At 42.2% G+C, this 17,904-nt stretch overlaps 1 protein-coding gene across 1 annotated transcript in view; it reads left to right on the forward strand.

Annotated features, from left to right (window-relative positions):
• The first annotated feature begins 2,990 nt into the window (after positions 1-2,990).
• ints6 (integrator complex subunit 6) overlaps positions 2,991-17,904 on the forward strand; it is a 37,559-nt gene continuing 22,645 nt past the window's right edge. The window contains exons 1-5 of the mRNA XM_083777319.1: positions 2,991-3,239; positions 3,432-3,509; positions 4,022-4,171; positions 9,720-9,809; positions 13,295-13,478. Coding sequence (XP_083633445.1) covers positions 3,129-3,239; positions 3,432-3,509; positions 4,022-4,171; positions 9,720-9,809; positions 13,295-13,478 — 613 coding nt within the window. The 5' untranslated portion in view covers positions 2,991-3,128. The remainder of the gene's footprint in view (positions 3,240-3,431; positions 3,510-4,021; positions 4,172-9,719; positions 9,810-13,294; positions 13,479-17,904) is intronic.

Raw genomic sequence — 17,904 nt, forward strand, 5'->3', positions numbered from 1 at the left:
TACTCGTACGACATAAACATTACAGAGACTTTAGTTGTTACTGTACAATACTTTAAAACAGTTGCCATGTTGGCACACATGGCTAAAATTGCTCTTATTTGAGCCGCCCTCGTTGAAAACAATGTATTTCAAACTCTAGTTTGTCCGAGTTCAGGCTGCATGAACAGCGCTCGAGCGCTCGGTTTCTGCCCCCTCAATGTCGTAACTCTTATCTCTATGCTTACTTGCTTAGACATAGCTCTCTGACTCTGGTCAGCTGACAAGACATGCATGCAACGTAAAGCACACATGACACACAGGACAACGCAAAAACTAAACACACTTCCGGTAGATTTTGGTTTTGACTCCATAATAAACGTCAAAAAGATTGGATTGATAATTTAAAAATATATATGATTATTATGATGATGATAATAATAATAATTACAATGATAATCATAGTAATACCGGATAATAATACAATTCTTCTTATTCTTCTTTGTATTATTATTATTATTATTATTATTATTATTATTATTATCTAGGGGTGATCAGGTGTATAGGGTATGATTAATTGGCTAATTTGGGCCCTGTCCAGAGCCTGGGCAGAGGCTTTTGTGGCCTACTTGGAATGATGCAAGTTGTAAATGGATGCCCCACCCAGTTATCATGTCTGCGTCCCTTTTATGCCCATATATGGAGTCCTTAACCTCTTTGTCAGGCATAGCCAAATATGGAGTCTATGCAGATGTCAGGAATGATGTCAGAACAGGTCATCTCATATCGGGGTGATCAGGTCCAGAGCCAGAGGCTTTTGTGCTGGTTCTGGACAACGGTGTATCCGACGGACTCGACACCAGGCACCGCACTCCCTGTGGGGTTGTGGAATGCGTGTGTAGAATTTGAAGTCGGTGGGGCGAACGGTTCTCGAGTTACGTGGATAAAGATTACAGATGTATATACGTATGTACGTACAGAGACTTGGTCCATTTATGGATAGATTTATTATCAGTATTATGAATAAAACATACTATTGCCAAGGTTGTAAACAGATATGCTATCAAACTGGACTTCATACAACCAGCAAAATATATTCTAAAAATCGTATTAATCAACAAAGGTATTATTCATCGATTATATATTCTATTCCGGATTGACAATATCCTCTTCCTCTTGTTGGAGGAAAATAGCCTTTTCAGAACATTTTAAAATAAGTTCTGGGGTAACATTATGATGTACACAGTCCATTCTGCATCTGTTGAAACACACACTGTAGCCTATATATGTTTTGAATAATTTGATCAAAGATTAAACTATTCAATTCAAAATCAACAGCTGAATTTGTGTCTTAAATACCTTAAAGTTTTTTTTCTTTTTCATCTTCAATGGATTAATTAGTAATGAGAGAATATAATCTCTCACAAATATTCCATAAAACAAACACAATGTAAAATGCGTTTGCTTTTACATATTTTTATTTTGAAAGGTAGATGCGACTAAGCTACAAAACCGGAAATATTATAGTAGGGCTGAGATCGTCTTTCAGTTGTTTTTATCAACTCGTGCCAATTCTGCTAAAAAAAATGGTAATAACGCTATGGACCAGACTAGTCACCAGAGCTAATTCGGTGTCATGGAGCAAAATTATGAACTGGGCTGTGGCTCTGCTGTGTGATGTCATTTTTTTTTTAAATACACCATTTGGATTGACTTAGATGAAGTCGACCTTATATGTTTTTTTAAACCATCATAACTTCTGAAATCACAAATCAGTGGAATCATGTATTCACAGAATGATTCAGAATGCACGTTTTGTCGAGGTTGAAAATGTTATCAATATAGCCTGCAAGGTGTGTGCGTGCGCGCGTGCGTCGTGCAAAACGTGCAAACGACCTAACGCGAGGGAGGCTGCATTATGGCGCTGGGGATGTTTACAATATACATTCTGATGATGACCACTCATCACTGTCATCAGAATATAGATTGTAAACAGAATCATTATCTTTACCTGCAGATCAAACGCGAAGTGTGAATTATGACTCCATATAGGCCCTTTATCGAGCATATAATGATTGTTTGGAATGTATTTCTAACGTCGCCGTCGGTTTAATAATTTTTCTTATGTTCTTCAGGCCTATCTATCCCCCATATTTGTTGTTGTTCAATGGCTGCCTCAGCCTCACACACTACACACACAGTGACAGTATAGCATACGCCCGTCCGTGCATAAGAATGCTGACTATTATGCAATCATCACTTCCAATAAACATTGTAGTTGTTTGGACTTGCTCCAGGGATGCGCGTCATCATTGCATGATTCTTCTTCAACAACAACAACCACCAAGCAACACATATAAATGCGTCTCCTTCTTAAGATATATATTTCCTCCTTTACATCCCTAGCCTTTCAAAGCCAAGAAAGGACTATGCGCACAAGGACCCGGCCGGGAGGGAGGGAAAAATAATAATAATAGGCGATCTACAAGCTCACAACGCCTTGCCCGGGCCACGCGCTGTGAGCTTGCAGATCGGCTACTTTCGGCGCGCGGCACCGGCGCGCAACCGACGAAAGCTCCTATAACCGCCACCGTCCTTATTTGGATATGGTAATTCGTCCCCCCTTCCGCGCCGACCTATCAGGCGACGAGGCCGTGGCCCCACGTGACCAATGACGGCGCGTCGGGGAGGCGGGGCCGTGCGCGAAGCTGAGGTTAAAAGCCCAGTGGACGAGCCGTCGCGTTGAGTGTAGGGAGAAGCAGGGACACCACTGTGAGAGGGGAACTTTGTTCCCATCAAAACTTAAGAAATATTGGCAACATAGCGTCAAAATTACCAAAAAATCCCTCGTAAACAATAACCTGCCCCCTAGGGTTTGAGGTTTTAGACTCGAGCTGACGCAGGAAGGGCAGAAATACTCACTATTCTTGACAACTTTTTTTTTTTTAACGAAAGAAGAATGTGTGAGACAGGCAGTTAGCCTAGGCTAGCTTATAGCTTTAGCTTTGAGAGAGAGAGAGGAGGAGGTGGTGGTGGTGGTGATACACACAGGGCGGCAGGAGAACAAAAGATTTTTTTTCTTTCCTTTTTTGCGTTTTGGTGGCCGGTTGCACTGACACCAAGTCCATGCAGAACGTGTCATCACCATCACAATGCCCGTTTTACTTTTTCTGATAGACACGTCCGCTTCAATGAACCAGCGCACCCATCTGGGCACTACCTATCTGGACATAGCAAAAGGCGCTGTTGAGACTTTTATGAAGGTACTGTATTAACCACGGACTGGGGGTGGAGGGGGGGACAAATTGATTTGGGGGGAGATCCCCAAGTTGTGGGATGATGATGATGGCCGGTTCAGATCAATCGTTGTTGACCGTTGCAGGCTCGCCTTGTCAAAACAGGAGGAAAAATGCTCTCGATAACCCGTCAATATTAATGCTTTACTATTTCCACAGCTCAGAGGGAGAGATCCGGCTAGCCGAGGGGACCGGTATATGTTGGTAAATTTTGAGGACGTCCCAGTCGGGATAAAGGTAGAGTTTTTTTTGTTATTTTTCGGGGTCATGTCCAGCATTAACAGCTTTAGATTGTCCTTCCCCATCGTTCCACCACGTTGTGTCGATCACTGCATCAATTGTATGGAGAGAAAATCTTCAGGAGGAGCTTTCATACCCCCCTTTTAAAACATGGCCGACATTTTGTTTCAATGTGAGCAGCAAGGAACTCTGGGTGATATTTATACAGAGAGGAGGTGATGTCTGGGGTGGGAGGGAGGGGGGGTGTAACTCAACTGACTAGCCCACTTTAGTTGTTTAGACACATTTGTCACTTATGTCTCATAGCGACTTTGACAGTGTTATCTGTTAACGTTATAGTACAGCTGCTATAGGCGGACTAAAGAATGTGGGCTTGGCTTTAGTGCTGTCAAGTTGTTGTGTTGAGGAAGTGACCTATATAAATGTTTTATCAACATGTTTGACATCTGTTTTCAATAACAACAAATTATGCTCATATTTTGTTATTTTTCCCCCCCCTCCCCCTAAAGGCTGGATGGAAAGAGAGCCATGCCACATTTATGACAGAATTGAGGAACCTTCAAGCAACCGGACTAACAACAATTGGCCAGTCCTTGAGGACGGCTTTTGATTTACTCAATCTCAATAGATTAGTGACTGGGATAGACAACTATGGACAGGTATGTAGTCATTTAGGCAGAGAGGAGACTAGAGTAAACGATGGCACAACTCAACTGCAGATTCCCCCCCCCCCTTCCAGTGTCCCCCCAGTCTTACAAGCATCAAACACCTGCACCTGACATCACCCCGCACTCCTCAAAAAGTCACCCGAGTTCATTAAACAGACCTCATATGTGACAGCATAATGTCAAAGATCGAATAACCCCGCCCCATTTCCACACATGTCATGAACGGCCTTTATTGATTACTTGGCATTGATTTAATGATCTTTCTTTTGCTGCATACGTTTGTTTTTTACCTTTAAAAAAAAACAAAACTCAAATAAGTTTATAAATGGGACTAAATATGATTGTCAAGATTGTTTTCTTGAATATTATCTTAATAAGATTAACAGTAGAGGTAGTACAGTCAAAGGTTGTGCTAAAAGCTTAACACAAAGTATAGTGTGGACCAGAGCAATGGAGTATGACAGAGTTACGACATTGAGTGGGCAGAAAACAGTCTGGTCACGTGGTTCATGTACTCCCGTGAGCCCATAGACTCCAATGCATTCTGTAAACTTCCGCTTGTCCCTTTTCCAATAGAAGTCTATGTAGAAGAGCCTGGCCCCATGAAGTGAACGGAGTTGTGTCTCCGTCTTACTCTGGCTCTGGTGTGAACAACATAGTACATTTTCAAAGAAGAACCTCTGCTCTTATGACATAAATTATTATTATGACAGCCTGTCCTTAATGGTATTCTCTTTGTTGATGAGAGGTTTCATATTGTCATGGCAGTTGAATGACGACACCAAGAAAGTAGAATTTTATACTTATGCAAAATATTTCTGGTTGGGACGGTGTGTGACTGTGTCTGTGTGCATGGAGACTGGGAGTTTCACACAGGCCATTGAATCATTCTTTTCAGTTGCTTGATCATTCAAAAACATTCAGAGGCATACAGTGCAGGATCTATACCCAAATGTCAGGAAAATCACAAAGCATTGTTTCCCTGAGTTGGCGAGGCCAGCTGTGAGACCGGAATATTTTAATGTCAAAACACAAGACGAGGATATAAAAAAAAGTGTGGCAAAATCTGGGCTCTTCAGCCCCGTTACAGTGCCCCCTGTTTCACAACACTGTCCATGCTAAATCGTTGTATAATGACTTAGTCACATGATTTGTCAGTTTAATCCAGCCTAGCTTTGCTTGGCTCTGATTGTTTTGCTACTGGTGAGAACATGAGACGATGATAACCCACTTAGAGTGAGATTAAGGTGATATTGTTTTAGACTCCCGCTCTTTTTATGTAATCCACTCTCATTCAAGCATTTATCTAATGCCACGGAGTGGGTGGACCTAGACCTATATAAGGATAGGCATTCTCTGCCGTGCCTCTATGCCTATGATTAATATGAAGTATTTCAAAGTCTGTACTCTGTGCCCAGTTTATTATTTTTCTATTTAGTCGGGTTGTCTTGTTTTGTCTTGGGGGGGGGGGGGGGGGGGACGACGACGACAAAGGGAAGATTCCCTTCTGTGGAGAGGGTAATGCATACATACAGTGTGAATAATGTATGCCCAACACACTACTCTGAGGGAGTTTGAATGGCCGCTACCGCCATGTGAGGTGGACAAATCTAAGCGGTACTTAGTTTGGATAAGGATAAGCATACATTTAAACACTGGCTGCACAGGCCTCTTTTTGGATCTAAGAATACACATATGTTCCTGCAGTCTCAATCTCCCTGCACCGTTGTTTTTTGTTTTTGATAGGCTAATGTTTTTAGTCCAGGGATACTGTTGTCTGTTGCCTAGGAGCTCTTAACTATTATTATGAGTAGGGATGCACCGAAAGGGAAATTCTTGGCCGAAACCGAATACCAAATATAGGAAACAATTGGCCGAAAACCGAATACCGAATATCCAAATATGATTTATATTATATATCGTTTTTCCTACCATTGCTGTCATGGCCGTACCTTAAAGCTACCTGATTTATGGCAAAATAAATGGTTATGGCAAAACTTAACTTAAATAATAATCACTATTATGGGTCCATAAAACATTTAATAATTTCTTTTGAATGCATTATTTGCATACACTATTCGGCGATATATATATTCGGGCCGAAACCGAATAGGCCGAAAATGCATTTTTAGCCATTTTCTGCCGAATATTTTCTGCAGCCGAATATTCGGTGCATCACTAATTATGAGTGTAATTCAGTTTCCAGTCCCTGTCTCATACAGGATTTAAATGAATTTTATTTTATTATTATTTTTAGCCCTTGTGAGTTGCCTTTCACCATTACTTTTACCCCTCATAGGTGGGTCTGACAAGATAGTTGAGGCTGAGAACATTTCAAATGTCAATATAAGCACAAATGGCATCTTTTAAAAACGTTAATAGCAATATAGTTCCCATTCACATTCCAATATTGTAATGCTATGTTAGGAAATTCATTTTGAATGAGTACTATACTGTACTGTATACTCATCCAGATGCACTCTGATGAGTGCATTAAATGCCGTTTACTTTTGGGAAGAAGCCACCTCAGTTTCTCCTGGAGGTCTCCTTGCCCTTTTTTCCATTAAACATTCCTAGCATGGTCTTCACCGAGCGTGTAAAGTTGAAAGGATTAGCACCTGGAAAAAATGCAAGTTTTAAACTGATGAGATCTGTCGTCTAGACTCTAGAGTGCTCAGAGCCGGTAGTGGGCTTGGTGCTCTTTTTGACATGTCACTCAGTACTTGACATGTCTACAGTGCTCAGTGTTTTACAAGTCGTCTTTGACTGGAGTACTCTGTGTTTACATATTGTCTGACAGAGTGACATCATCCCTGTGCTGTTTTCAGATGTATGGATGTGGTTAGACCTATGGTGGCTGCTGCTGTTTTGTTTCCATCAACTAGTTTGAAATCCAAGCTTAAGCAATACAGTGGGTGAATATAACGATGATCCTGCTCGGGCATTCAAACGGCTCGGTATGTTAACGTGTTTATATATTCTATGCTCCCTTTGATCCCAAGGGAGGGTTATTCGGCGGTTTTTACATGAACCATTATGCCGTTTACATGAATAGCCTTTATTTAATCACTTTGCATTGATTTAATGATCCTCCTTTTGCATAATGTAATGGCACTTTAAATAGTTTGAGTTTCAACTCAAACTATTTTGATGCTGTGACTATTAAAGGATAATGACTGTCAAGACTACTAATGATAATGTATGAAGTAGCCTTTTAATTTCAATATATGCTTATAGTGGCTAACTTATTCCATTTTGAAAGGAGACCCATGTTTTTCAACTTGAAAAATGGGATTGGCACTAAAACTGGATTCAACCATGGGCAGTGTTTCCAGAAGGAAAGTGTTGCTATGGAAAGCCACAAAGCATTCTGGTCTATTTAGAACCATATATATATATATATATATATATATACCGGTATATGCATTTAGGGAGTGGAGGGAAGAGAGGGAACCGTCTCTGTAGAGAACACAAACATTGGAGGTTTGTTATTATTCTCCATGGTGGTGAAGAGCCCTCCAGGTTGCCAGGCGTCTGAAACGTCTCTCTTAAGAGATGAAGAGGGGGTGGTGTGTTGGGAGGAGTGTAGAGCAGCCAGTGGGTAATCCTCGATGGTCACGTCGAGGAGCAATGAAAGATGTCAAGTGAAAAGGGAGGTTGTGCATTCAAATAGAGGCTGATTTCACAAACATGTCAGCCAAGGTGACAGACAGGAGACCAGTGGATCTCCAGAAATCCGTCATTGTGCTGGCACAGTGTTTCTCAAACTACTACGGGGGGTGGGGTATGTGGGAGAAAGCGGATGGAAGGATGTATTTTAGTGTTAATGTTGTGATAAAGCATTGATAAATATATTTGTTTTTAGTTTTTTCCAAAAATTATGTTTTAGCAAATTCAACATATACAAGGCAGAACCAGGGCGGAACAAGGCAGAAAGAGCCTGCTGATTGGACAGTCAGGGACCAAGCCAGTCAGGGCCACAAGCCATTCGCCCAAATGTGCCCAAATGTACTGACCTTCGTTTTTAGCCCAAGTCGTGTGGGCCTGCGCCACTCACTCCCCGTCTGAAAAGGACACTTTTTTTTAAGGGGAAGCCAAAACGAAAGTGGGTCACAACACAAGCCCCCAGTGAAGCTCTCCAACGTTGAAGCACTCAGCCCTACTGGTCAGAGGAGGGACTGCGTCGTAAACCCGTGGGTTTATGACGAGGAAATTGCATTTGGGCTTTAACATTGAGCGCCCGTTTGCACTTCCGCATTTTGGACACCAAATTTCGCAACGTGTCCATTGCGACACCTGCGGTATGGCTAAGTGTTTGACTCTACGAAGTGAAAGTTTTGACTTTTTTTTTTAATAACTTTATAAGATTTTCAATTTTTGTAGACAAACAAGTTGAAACAACCCCACATATACCCCACCCTCCCCGGTTCCAGAAAGTTTTGACTTCTGACGTGGTATACCCTTCATGCTACACTGACGTTTATACTCACAAGTTATTCAGACAGAGAGCTTATAAATCCCCTCAGAGGTCCCCCCGGGGCTGATACACATTGAGATGAATCACTGCTTGGGATTCATTATATCAATAGGAAATGCTGATGTCATGAAATATGGCATCGTCTGGGAAGAAAGGGAGGCGTTCCAATTCCAAAGATGCTTTAGCTAATGTTCTGCGCCCCAGTGTTGGAGAATGGGGAGTGATGGTGGCAGTGAGATACTCCCTCCAGACACTTGCACATACCTTTTGTTATTGAAGAGGTGTTGATGTAGTCAGTGTTGCACTCTCCCTCTAGAGTCTACTCTAGACTATACTCTTTCTATTTATGATTGCCTTTAGCTAGGGCTATTCTCTCTCTCTCGTTTGAAATGGATATCCTGTGAGTTATCTATATGATACTTAATCTGCACTCGTTATTTTTACTTCAGACTACTTCAGACAACGGTTTTACAAACATGATATGGCCATTTTAAATATTTCTCTGGCAAAGACATGAGTGTAGACGACGTTACTGGTTTGACACTTTGATATCAGATCTGTATGCATTTTTAATCACATTTACCGGTAATCACTTCTTTGTGCTATGACATTTCTAATGTTTTTGACAATACAATGGGCCATGGCATACATACATGGAAAATGTACCATTTGCCATGTATGTATGCCATGGCCCATGTGTATATATAATAAATTGTATAGCACCTTTCATGACATGAAATGCAGCTCATAGTGCTTTACAGAGCAATGGAGAAGGAAAGAAAAGAAAAGCAAGGCATACACATAAAAAATAATAGCAGTAATGCAATACAGCGAGGACAAAAAAAAGTCCAATTAAAGATCAATTAAAAGCAAGAGTGTAGAAGTGGGTCTTGAGCTGTGCTTTAAAAATGTCTACAGAGGCTGCCTGTCGGCACTTTTAGAACTTTTATCCAAAGCGCTTTACATAGATTGTGCAGTCTATAAAGAGTTCTGGTTCTATTCATTAACCTTGTGTATCTCCCTCTCTCTCACTGTCCCCCCCCCCCCCCCCCCCAATCACAGGGCAGGAATCCCTTCTTCCTCGAACCGGCCATCATCATCGCCATCACCGACGGCAACAAGCTAACCAGTACTGGCGGCGTGCAGGACGAGGTCAGCCATGGTTTCCGTGGAGACGGGGGTCACAGGCCATCAGGAGGGCTTCCTGGTTGGTCGGTTGACTACTCTGGATCCCTGTCCGCTGATAACACAAACACCACGTTAACCCCCTTTTGGTGTTTTAACCATGTTGTTATACTTTAGCTTTTGAAAAATAGCAGATCTACAAGCTCGTCGAGCTACGAGCTTGTAGATCTGCTATTTTTGAAAAATCGTGAAAATGTGGTGCAATTTTGGAATATATATATATATATCCTTTCAGAGCGAACATTTTTAACTCAAATCTTTGCTTCTGGGGGGGTCCCCTGGAATTACATATTTTGAGATGGGGGGGTTGGAGGCCAAATACAGATAATTCTAGGGGTCCTTGACATGAAATAGTTTGAGAACCACTGACAGAAACGGAGGTTTATCAGAAAACTGTCATGATTTCGAAGACATTTGTGGAATCATCCGCGGGTCTAAATGGGTTAACCTTAATTAACACAAGCATCCACCACTCCCCGACAGTGTTAATTTTGGCAGCAAATTTAGATTTGAGTTTTTTTTATAGTTTTCAATTTGTTTTAGTCACCTGGAATGTTTTATTGTTAGTCTAGTTTTAGTCGAATAATATAAGATTTTCTTTAGTCGACTAAAATGTATTTTAGCGGGCCTTGATGCCGTCGTAATGGCTGATCGTACACTTGCTGAAAATAGCCGATCTACATGTGATCTGCTGTTTTTGGCATGCAACCAAATGTAAAATGACTTGTGTCTTTCACTTATACTGGATCTCTTGTCCACTTTCCCTTCCTAACATTTTAGTCTAGTTTTTATTTGCTGACAATCGTCAATATATATTTTTAGTCATCATGGCTTAGTTTTCATTGAGTTTCCATTTTTTCGTCAGTGAAAAAAGGTAGTTAAACATTTTTTCGTCCTAGTTTTAGTCGACAAAATCAACACTGCTTTAACACAAGCATCCTAGCACATCGTCTCTGCTCAATATACAGTCATAGAGGCATGATGTAAGTTAGCAGGACTATTAATTAAGACTATCATAGAAATGGTGTAGACCAGGGGTCTTCCCAAACCTTTTCATGACAATGACCCCCAAAATGATACTCATCAGCCTGCAGAGACCCCCCATTTGAAAATATATGCCATCAAGGACCCCCATAAGAGAAGAGATTTACAGCTCTAGCAGTGATTTTCAACCATCAATTCATTTCAAGTGCCCTCCCGGTTTGACCTGAATTAGGCTACGGTCCCCCATTTAATGGCAATTCTATCTTTTGAGACCCCAATGTACATATTGTAAAATCAAAATTCATTTAACTCTGAGAGTGTACAAATGTACACTTGAGTTAATAAGGGTCCATTTGGTTCCTAACTATCATTTATCTGGGGACCCCCTGGAACTCCCTCAAGGACCCCTAGTGTTCCCCGGACCCCACTTTGGGAACCACTGGAGTGATTGATAGAGGTTAGAGAATGCCAAGAGAATATCTCATAAGATTTTGTGTGTCGTCGTCGTCCCCGTCCCCATATTCACATTGCACTGTACTTGTTCCCACCAGTTGTTATATCCCGAGTATTAGCGAATGGTAAAAATGTGATTCCCGGTTACTGTCCATTGCTCAATTTACATGATTACAAAATGGTCCCATTGACACTGAATATAAAGTCTTTCATTTCACATTTCACTCTGTAGATCGACACACGATACGATACAACTTTATTGTCGCCGGCTTGCACTGAAATGTGTTTTGCGTCCGTGACGTCACCGTTCAAGAAACGGACAGGACAGACAATACATTACAATATGGTAGACATTACAGGACAAAGATCACAGAAACAGTCAGGAACGAGAACATATCCACTGGTTTAAAACCAAGACAGACTGATGTACAAAAGAGTTATTTAGTCTGTTGATGATTTCTACTTCTGCCACCCACACAAACAGAAAAACATCCTGATCTCTCTCTCTCTCTCTCTCTCTGTCTCTCTCTCTCTCATAGTATTGTAGTTTTGATGACTAGAAAAGCTTATGTTTCACACACCATCGAACACTAAATGACCAAAGCCATAATTGTACACGCTTTAATTGTAGAGCAGCAGTGAATGAGCCTGTGTTGTGTGTGTGTGTGTTCTGAGCAGGAACCAGGGAATCCACTGCCATTGGCATTTTAGTGTGGAAGAGTCAGCTCTCGGGACAGTCGCTGAGCCATGTCCGGGTTTCCTGTAACAAAATAATTAAGACTTTTTTTTTTTAACAAGAACATCTATTTAGGCTTGTGTGAGAAAGTATGGACATTTTATTGCTTGTGTTTTTGTGCCGCATGAGTGAGAAGAGCGGCATTTATGGTCATCTAATCTTAACCAGTGGTTTTCAACTATTTTCATATCAAGGACCATCAACGTCATTTGGTTTCATTTTACGCTCTCAAGAGTTAAAGATCTATAAGTTAAAATATCTATATAACCCCTTTTAGTAAGCATTATGTTATACTTTAGCTATTGAAAAATAGCAGATCTACAAGCTCAAAGCGCGGCACAGAGTGTCGCGCTACGAGCTTGTAGGTCTGCTATTTTTGAAAAATCGAGGAAATGTGATGCAAATCTTTGAATATATTTTCTTTCAGAACGTTTTTAACTCAAATCTTTGCTTCTGGGGGGTCCCTGGAACAACATATTTTCAGATGGGGGTCGACGGCTGATTACATATAATCTTTTGGGTCCTTGACATGAAATATTGAGCACCATTGATTGTCACCAAAATTGTCATGATTTAGAAGGCATTTCCTTTTTTTCGACGTCAGGCCTAAATGGGTATAACTAACATTCAGCGGACATCAGTTGAAATCAGCACTGTGGAATGAATTCCTACAGTTGACTTAACAACCTATGACAAAGGTTAAATATTTACTGCCTCTGCCAATGTGCTAAAAAAAATATTTACACACACTCACCCTCACCTCATCCCCATGTCGCTACTGTAGATCAGTGGTTCTCGAAGTTGGGTACCTCAAGGACCCCCAGGGGTCCTTGAGGTAGTTCCAGGTGGTCCCCAGCTAAATGATTAGTTTGGAACCAAATGGACCCTTATGTGGGTCTGTAACTCTGAGAGTGTACGGGTCCATTTGGTTCCATTTGTACACTCTCAGTAAAATTAACATTTTGATTTTACAATATAAATCAGGGTCTCGGAGATAGAAATGCCATTAAATGGTAGCCTGTTATATACCAAACTGAAGGGTCCTTGAAAATCCCTGCTAGAGTTTTGAAAATGTTCTCTTATGGGGGGGTTCTTGGCATATATATTCAAATGGGGGGGAGGGTCTGCAGGCTAATGAGTGTCATTTTGGGCGTCCTTGACATATATATACATATTTTGACTATATTTAAAGTCCCTACCGAGGCTAACGGCACAAAGTAGCTCATAGATTGTTGTGTGATTTACGCTGGGATCTTCCTTCCCCCCCTCCTCCTTCCAGCTGCATCTGCCTCTGACCACGCCGCTGCCCGGCAGCGAGCTGACCAAGGAGCCCTTCCGCTGGGACCAGCGCCTGTTCTCCCTCGTCCTGCGCATCCCCGGACACGCCTCGGTGGAGCCCGAGCCCCTGGGGGGCGTCCCGCCCGACGACTCTGCCATCACGCCCATGTGCGAGGTCACCGGAGGTAGGCTTCTTCAGGGAGCGAGAGAAGATGTCTGGGGAGGAGGGGGGCTCTTGCCAGCAGGGTATATTATGTGTAGAGTACGGGTAGATTAAGTATAAGTCATGTAAAAATGACTTATGGCAGGTTGCCAGGTAAACTTTTAATGTTGAGTGTAATTTTTGTACGAAACACATCCAACATTAGCCATCTTTCTACATTCGGAGGCGCTTGAATCTCTTGAAACGTTTACCATTTAATGTTTTTTCTTTATTTTTACATTGTACATGAACCCATTTAGACCTGAGGCCTGAGTTATGTTGCAATAATAGACTACTGTACTGTATTATAACTACACATGGAGGTTGTTCCCAGCTTGAAAGATATAATGATAACGTGTAGGTGTTCCAGGTCTGAATGGAAGACATTGGAACTATGAAAGAAGACGTTAATTTAGTAAACCGAGTATTAAATAAACCAATGGTTCTCTCAATCAGCGTCATGAGGTGCTAGGTTTTCCTATAGTCTCAACAGGGTTCCTAGACGTGTTGAACCAGTGGTTCCCAATCTTCTCGGGCCCATGACCCCAAAGCGGAAGTGATATATTAACCAGTGGTTCCCAATCTTCTCGGGCCCATGACCCCAAAGCGGAAGTGATATATTAACCCGGGACCCAAAACTAGTGAAAATAGCCGATGTACAAGCTCACAACGTGGTGCTTGTGACCTTGTACATCGGCTATTTTCACTACGTCTTAAATATTTGTTCTAATTTCTTTGATTTTTCTTCATGACATTACTGAAAAAAAATCATTGGGTTTTGTCAGAAGTTTAGCTTTTTTGGTAATTTTTAATTTTTATGTTATGGAATAATCAAAAACCAAAATGTAGGAAACAAAAAGTAAGTGGACCCATAACAACGTGTCCGCGACCCACAAATGGGTCCCGACTTTGGGAAAACGATGTCCTAAACCATCTCAGTTGAGTTTAGGTCGGGTGAGCCTCGGAAACCCAGGCGTTTTTATTTCCAGGGAGAAAAAAAAAAGTCTGGGGCCGAGTCCACTTCAATTCGGCATACAGTAGCGCAAACGTCGATCACTCTCTGCTAATTTCTGATCGTCTGCACCTTTGTTAAATTGACACACACGTACACACACGCTCTAATTAATTAGTCTCATGTCGCACAGCTGCGTCTAGATTCTCCCGGCGGATCCTGCCAGGAGCTGCCTATGCCATAGACGGCATAGGTGGACCCCAGTCTAAGGTCGGGTTATCTGACACGGGCGGCAGCACTCCATCACTCTTGCTTCTTGTTCCAAATAACCTATTAATAGCCTGGAGGTGGTGTTTGGAGTCATTGTCTTGTTGGAAGAAAACAATGTTCCCACTAAGCGCAAAAACCAGATGGGATGGAAGGTCACTGCAGAATGCTGTGATCGCCATGCTGAATAAATCAACAAAGTGTCACAAGCAAAGCACAGTCCCCCACAACATCACACATTAACCACCACCTCCATGCTTCACGGTGGCACCACCACACATGAAAAGAAACCACAGCTAGAAGGTCCTGGGTTCGTTTCCCGCTGGGGACGATGTGGGTGCTGGATGCGTGTCCTCTCCTCCGCGTCATCAGTGCCCGAGGCAGGGTTGGCGAAAGGGCCTTTCTCCCCGTGTCCCCTAGGGTAGGTACCCTCACAAAAAACATGCAGTAATCCTGGTCTCTAAACAGCCTCCTCCTGGCCAGCCGGGTAACCTGATGGAGGGGAAAGGAACCGGTTAGAATAACGTGTTCCTTCCACGCACTACGTCCAACCAGGGAAACTCCCCCCTGTCAGGTGTAAAAGGAGCAACTTGGACACTCATGCATGAAGGAAGCATGAGTCCAAGTACGTTGCTCTCCCCATGTTGGCGGAGGGTGTGTAGAGCCCAGGATCACATTAGATCATTGACACAGGGGTGAAAAATTGGTTACAAAAAATCGTGGGATAAAAAAAAAAAAGAAAGAAAGATGGGAGGAATCAAAAAACCTCAAATTTGGACTGGTACAGATTTCCACTGGTAATGTCCATTCCTCGTGTTTCTTCTCCCAATTGATTTTATTATTACTTATTCTTGTCCTATCTCATAAGTACGCTCTTCTGTGCTGCGATTATGCCTGATTCACACAGTCTTCCTCTGAACAACCGTTGAATAGTTCGCTGTCCAAACCTTTCACTCGTACTGTACTGTCTGCATGTCACCATGTTTGCATGCGACTCATACACTGTATGCTCATCACAAGACCATGAAATCAGAAAAAGAGGGCTACGGTGAACTAGTGAAGATAAAAACATTTAAAACAAAAAAAAGCTCTTTGGTCCAAAATGGGAACCTCTAACTTAAAAAAGAGACATGTTCCTTGATAGGCTTACTCTTCACAATGCAAAAAAACCCCGCTTCAGTAACAATGGAGGATGACCTAGTCCTTGAGAGAGAGAGAGAGAGAGAGAGAGAGAATAAAATGGGCAATATGCTTCTTGACTTCAGGGCAAAAGTAAATGGTGTTGGTTTGGCCTGTAGACGGTCATCTGAGGCCGGAACATGTCTTACCACATGCCAAAAAGGTTGCCCTGATTTATATAAAAAGGTTGCCCTTTTCCAGCTGTACCCGTTTCATATTGATGCAAGTTGTTTCACATTTTCACACTTGGGAACTGGCTACGTTTAATAACATGGCCCCTTTTTCTAGTCTTTCTGCCCTCTCAAAAAACACCTTACAATGTACTTTGTATTCACACATACCATTACGGCACAGTACAGTGTGGCAGTATGCAATGTGGTTTCACACACTGATGGCAGAAGGCAACCAAGAAAGGCAGTATAGGCACCAACCCACTCATCGGGATGGGGGTTGTGGGGGGTTCAGTGTCTTGCTCAAGGGCACCTCGACACACAGCCCAGGAGGAGCCGTTGAACATGGCAACTTCCAGCTCCCAGGCCGCGGCTGCTTTCCCTCCTGAGACACTCCTGCCTTCTGTCTTCTACTTTTAGTGTTCTTGGCAGCAGATAGATTTGAGTCATAGTCTCTTGAAGTTTAGTTTCAGTCACATTTTAGTCACCTGTAATGTTTTACCGTTAGTCTAGTTTTAGTTGACTAAATATAAGATTTTAGTCGGCTAAATCTACAGAATCTACTAAATGTATTTTGGAGGGCCTTGTTGCCGTCATAATGACAGTTTTGTTTTTCACTTGCTGAAAATAGCTGATTTACAAGCTCGTTGTGAGCTTGTAGATCAGCTATTTTCAGCATGCAACTAATTGTAAAATGACTTATACTGGATCTCTTGTCCACTAGTCCCTAACATTTTAGTCTAGTTTTTATTTGTTGACGAAATTGTCAGTATATTTAGTCTTAGTCATCATAGCTTAGTTTTCGTCAGTGAAAAAAAGTAGTCAACGAACATTTTTCGGGGGGGGGGGGGGGGGGGGCTTTAAGTGGTCATTGACTACATACTGTAGGAGTACTCATTCAGTACATTGTCCCAGATTTGTCCCCCAGCTGGCCTGAACTTGTGATCACACGCCCCGCATCTCTGACCCGTTGGCTCTACAGTGAAAATTAGGCTAATGATTCCCTGCCTTGCGAGTCCCCAGGCTCGAGAATAAATAAGCCTGCCAGGTCATCATCTGCCCGCTGTTACAGAACATCCACACTCGGAAAAAAGTAGGCTTTTGGCTCTCTCTTGCCTCCGGCTCTACTGTTGGGTAGTCGGGGCGTGGCTGGGGAATAGACTAGATTCTAGAACAATGCTGATGAGAGGTTAAGATTAAAACACACAGCCGGTCGGGTCTAAGCTTTCTGTAGATCTGTCAGTAGCTGTTGAATGCAGAACATGACACAGCGAGCCACAGACAATGACTGACAGTCTACGCGCTGCCCTTTTCTATTACTGCTGATGGCAGACTGACACAATGCCAGGAGTCAGGACGCTATTGAAACCTGCATGGAGTGAATGGTTTTGCTCCCGACAGGTCACTGGAGTTGAAGTGTGAGACAATGAAGTGGCACATGCTTATAAATGTGAAGTAGCGCTTATCAATTGTGCCAAATTATAGCCACGTGACTATGATAATAGCTGGCTATCGCATGCATGCATACATAAACATTTAAATAATCTAACCTTTCACACATTGCCTTATTTGCTTTTCAAAGTGAATTTGATTACATAGCTGCAGTATCACATTTGTATCTTTTTCGTGGCCGGAAAAAAGAAACACACAAAATGCATCTGTTCTCCTTCCCGTAATTGTTTTGTGACAGGCTCAATGGTGGTGTGCAGACAACAGCCAAGATTTCTTTTAGAATGATGTTTTCCCAGTACTGAAACACTCTGCTTCCCATTATGTCTTATTTCCTAATGGCCAATTATCATAGTTATAAATACAAGACTTGACAGGTGTGTGTGTGTGTG

This window comes from Protomyctophum parallelum (assembly GCF_964188405.1).
Source record: "Protomyctophum parallelum genome assembly, chromosome: 11".
In the NCBI taxonomy this organism is placed as follows: Eukaryota; Metazoa; Chordata; class Actinopteri; order Myctophiformes; family Myctophidae; genus Protomyctophum; species Protomyctophum parallelum.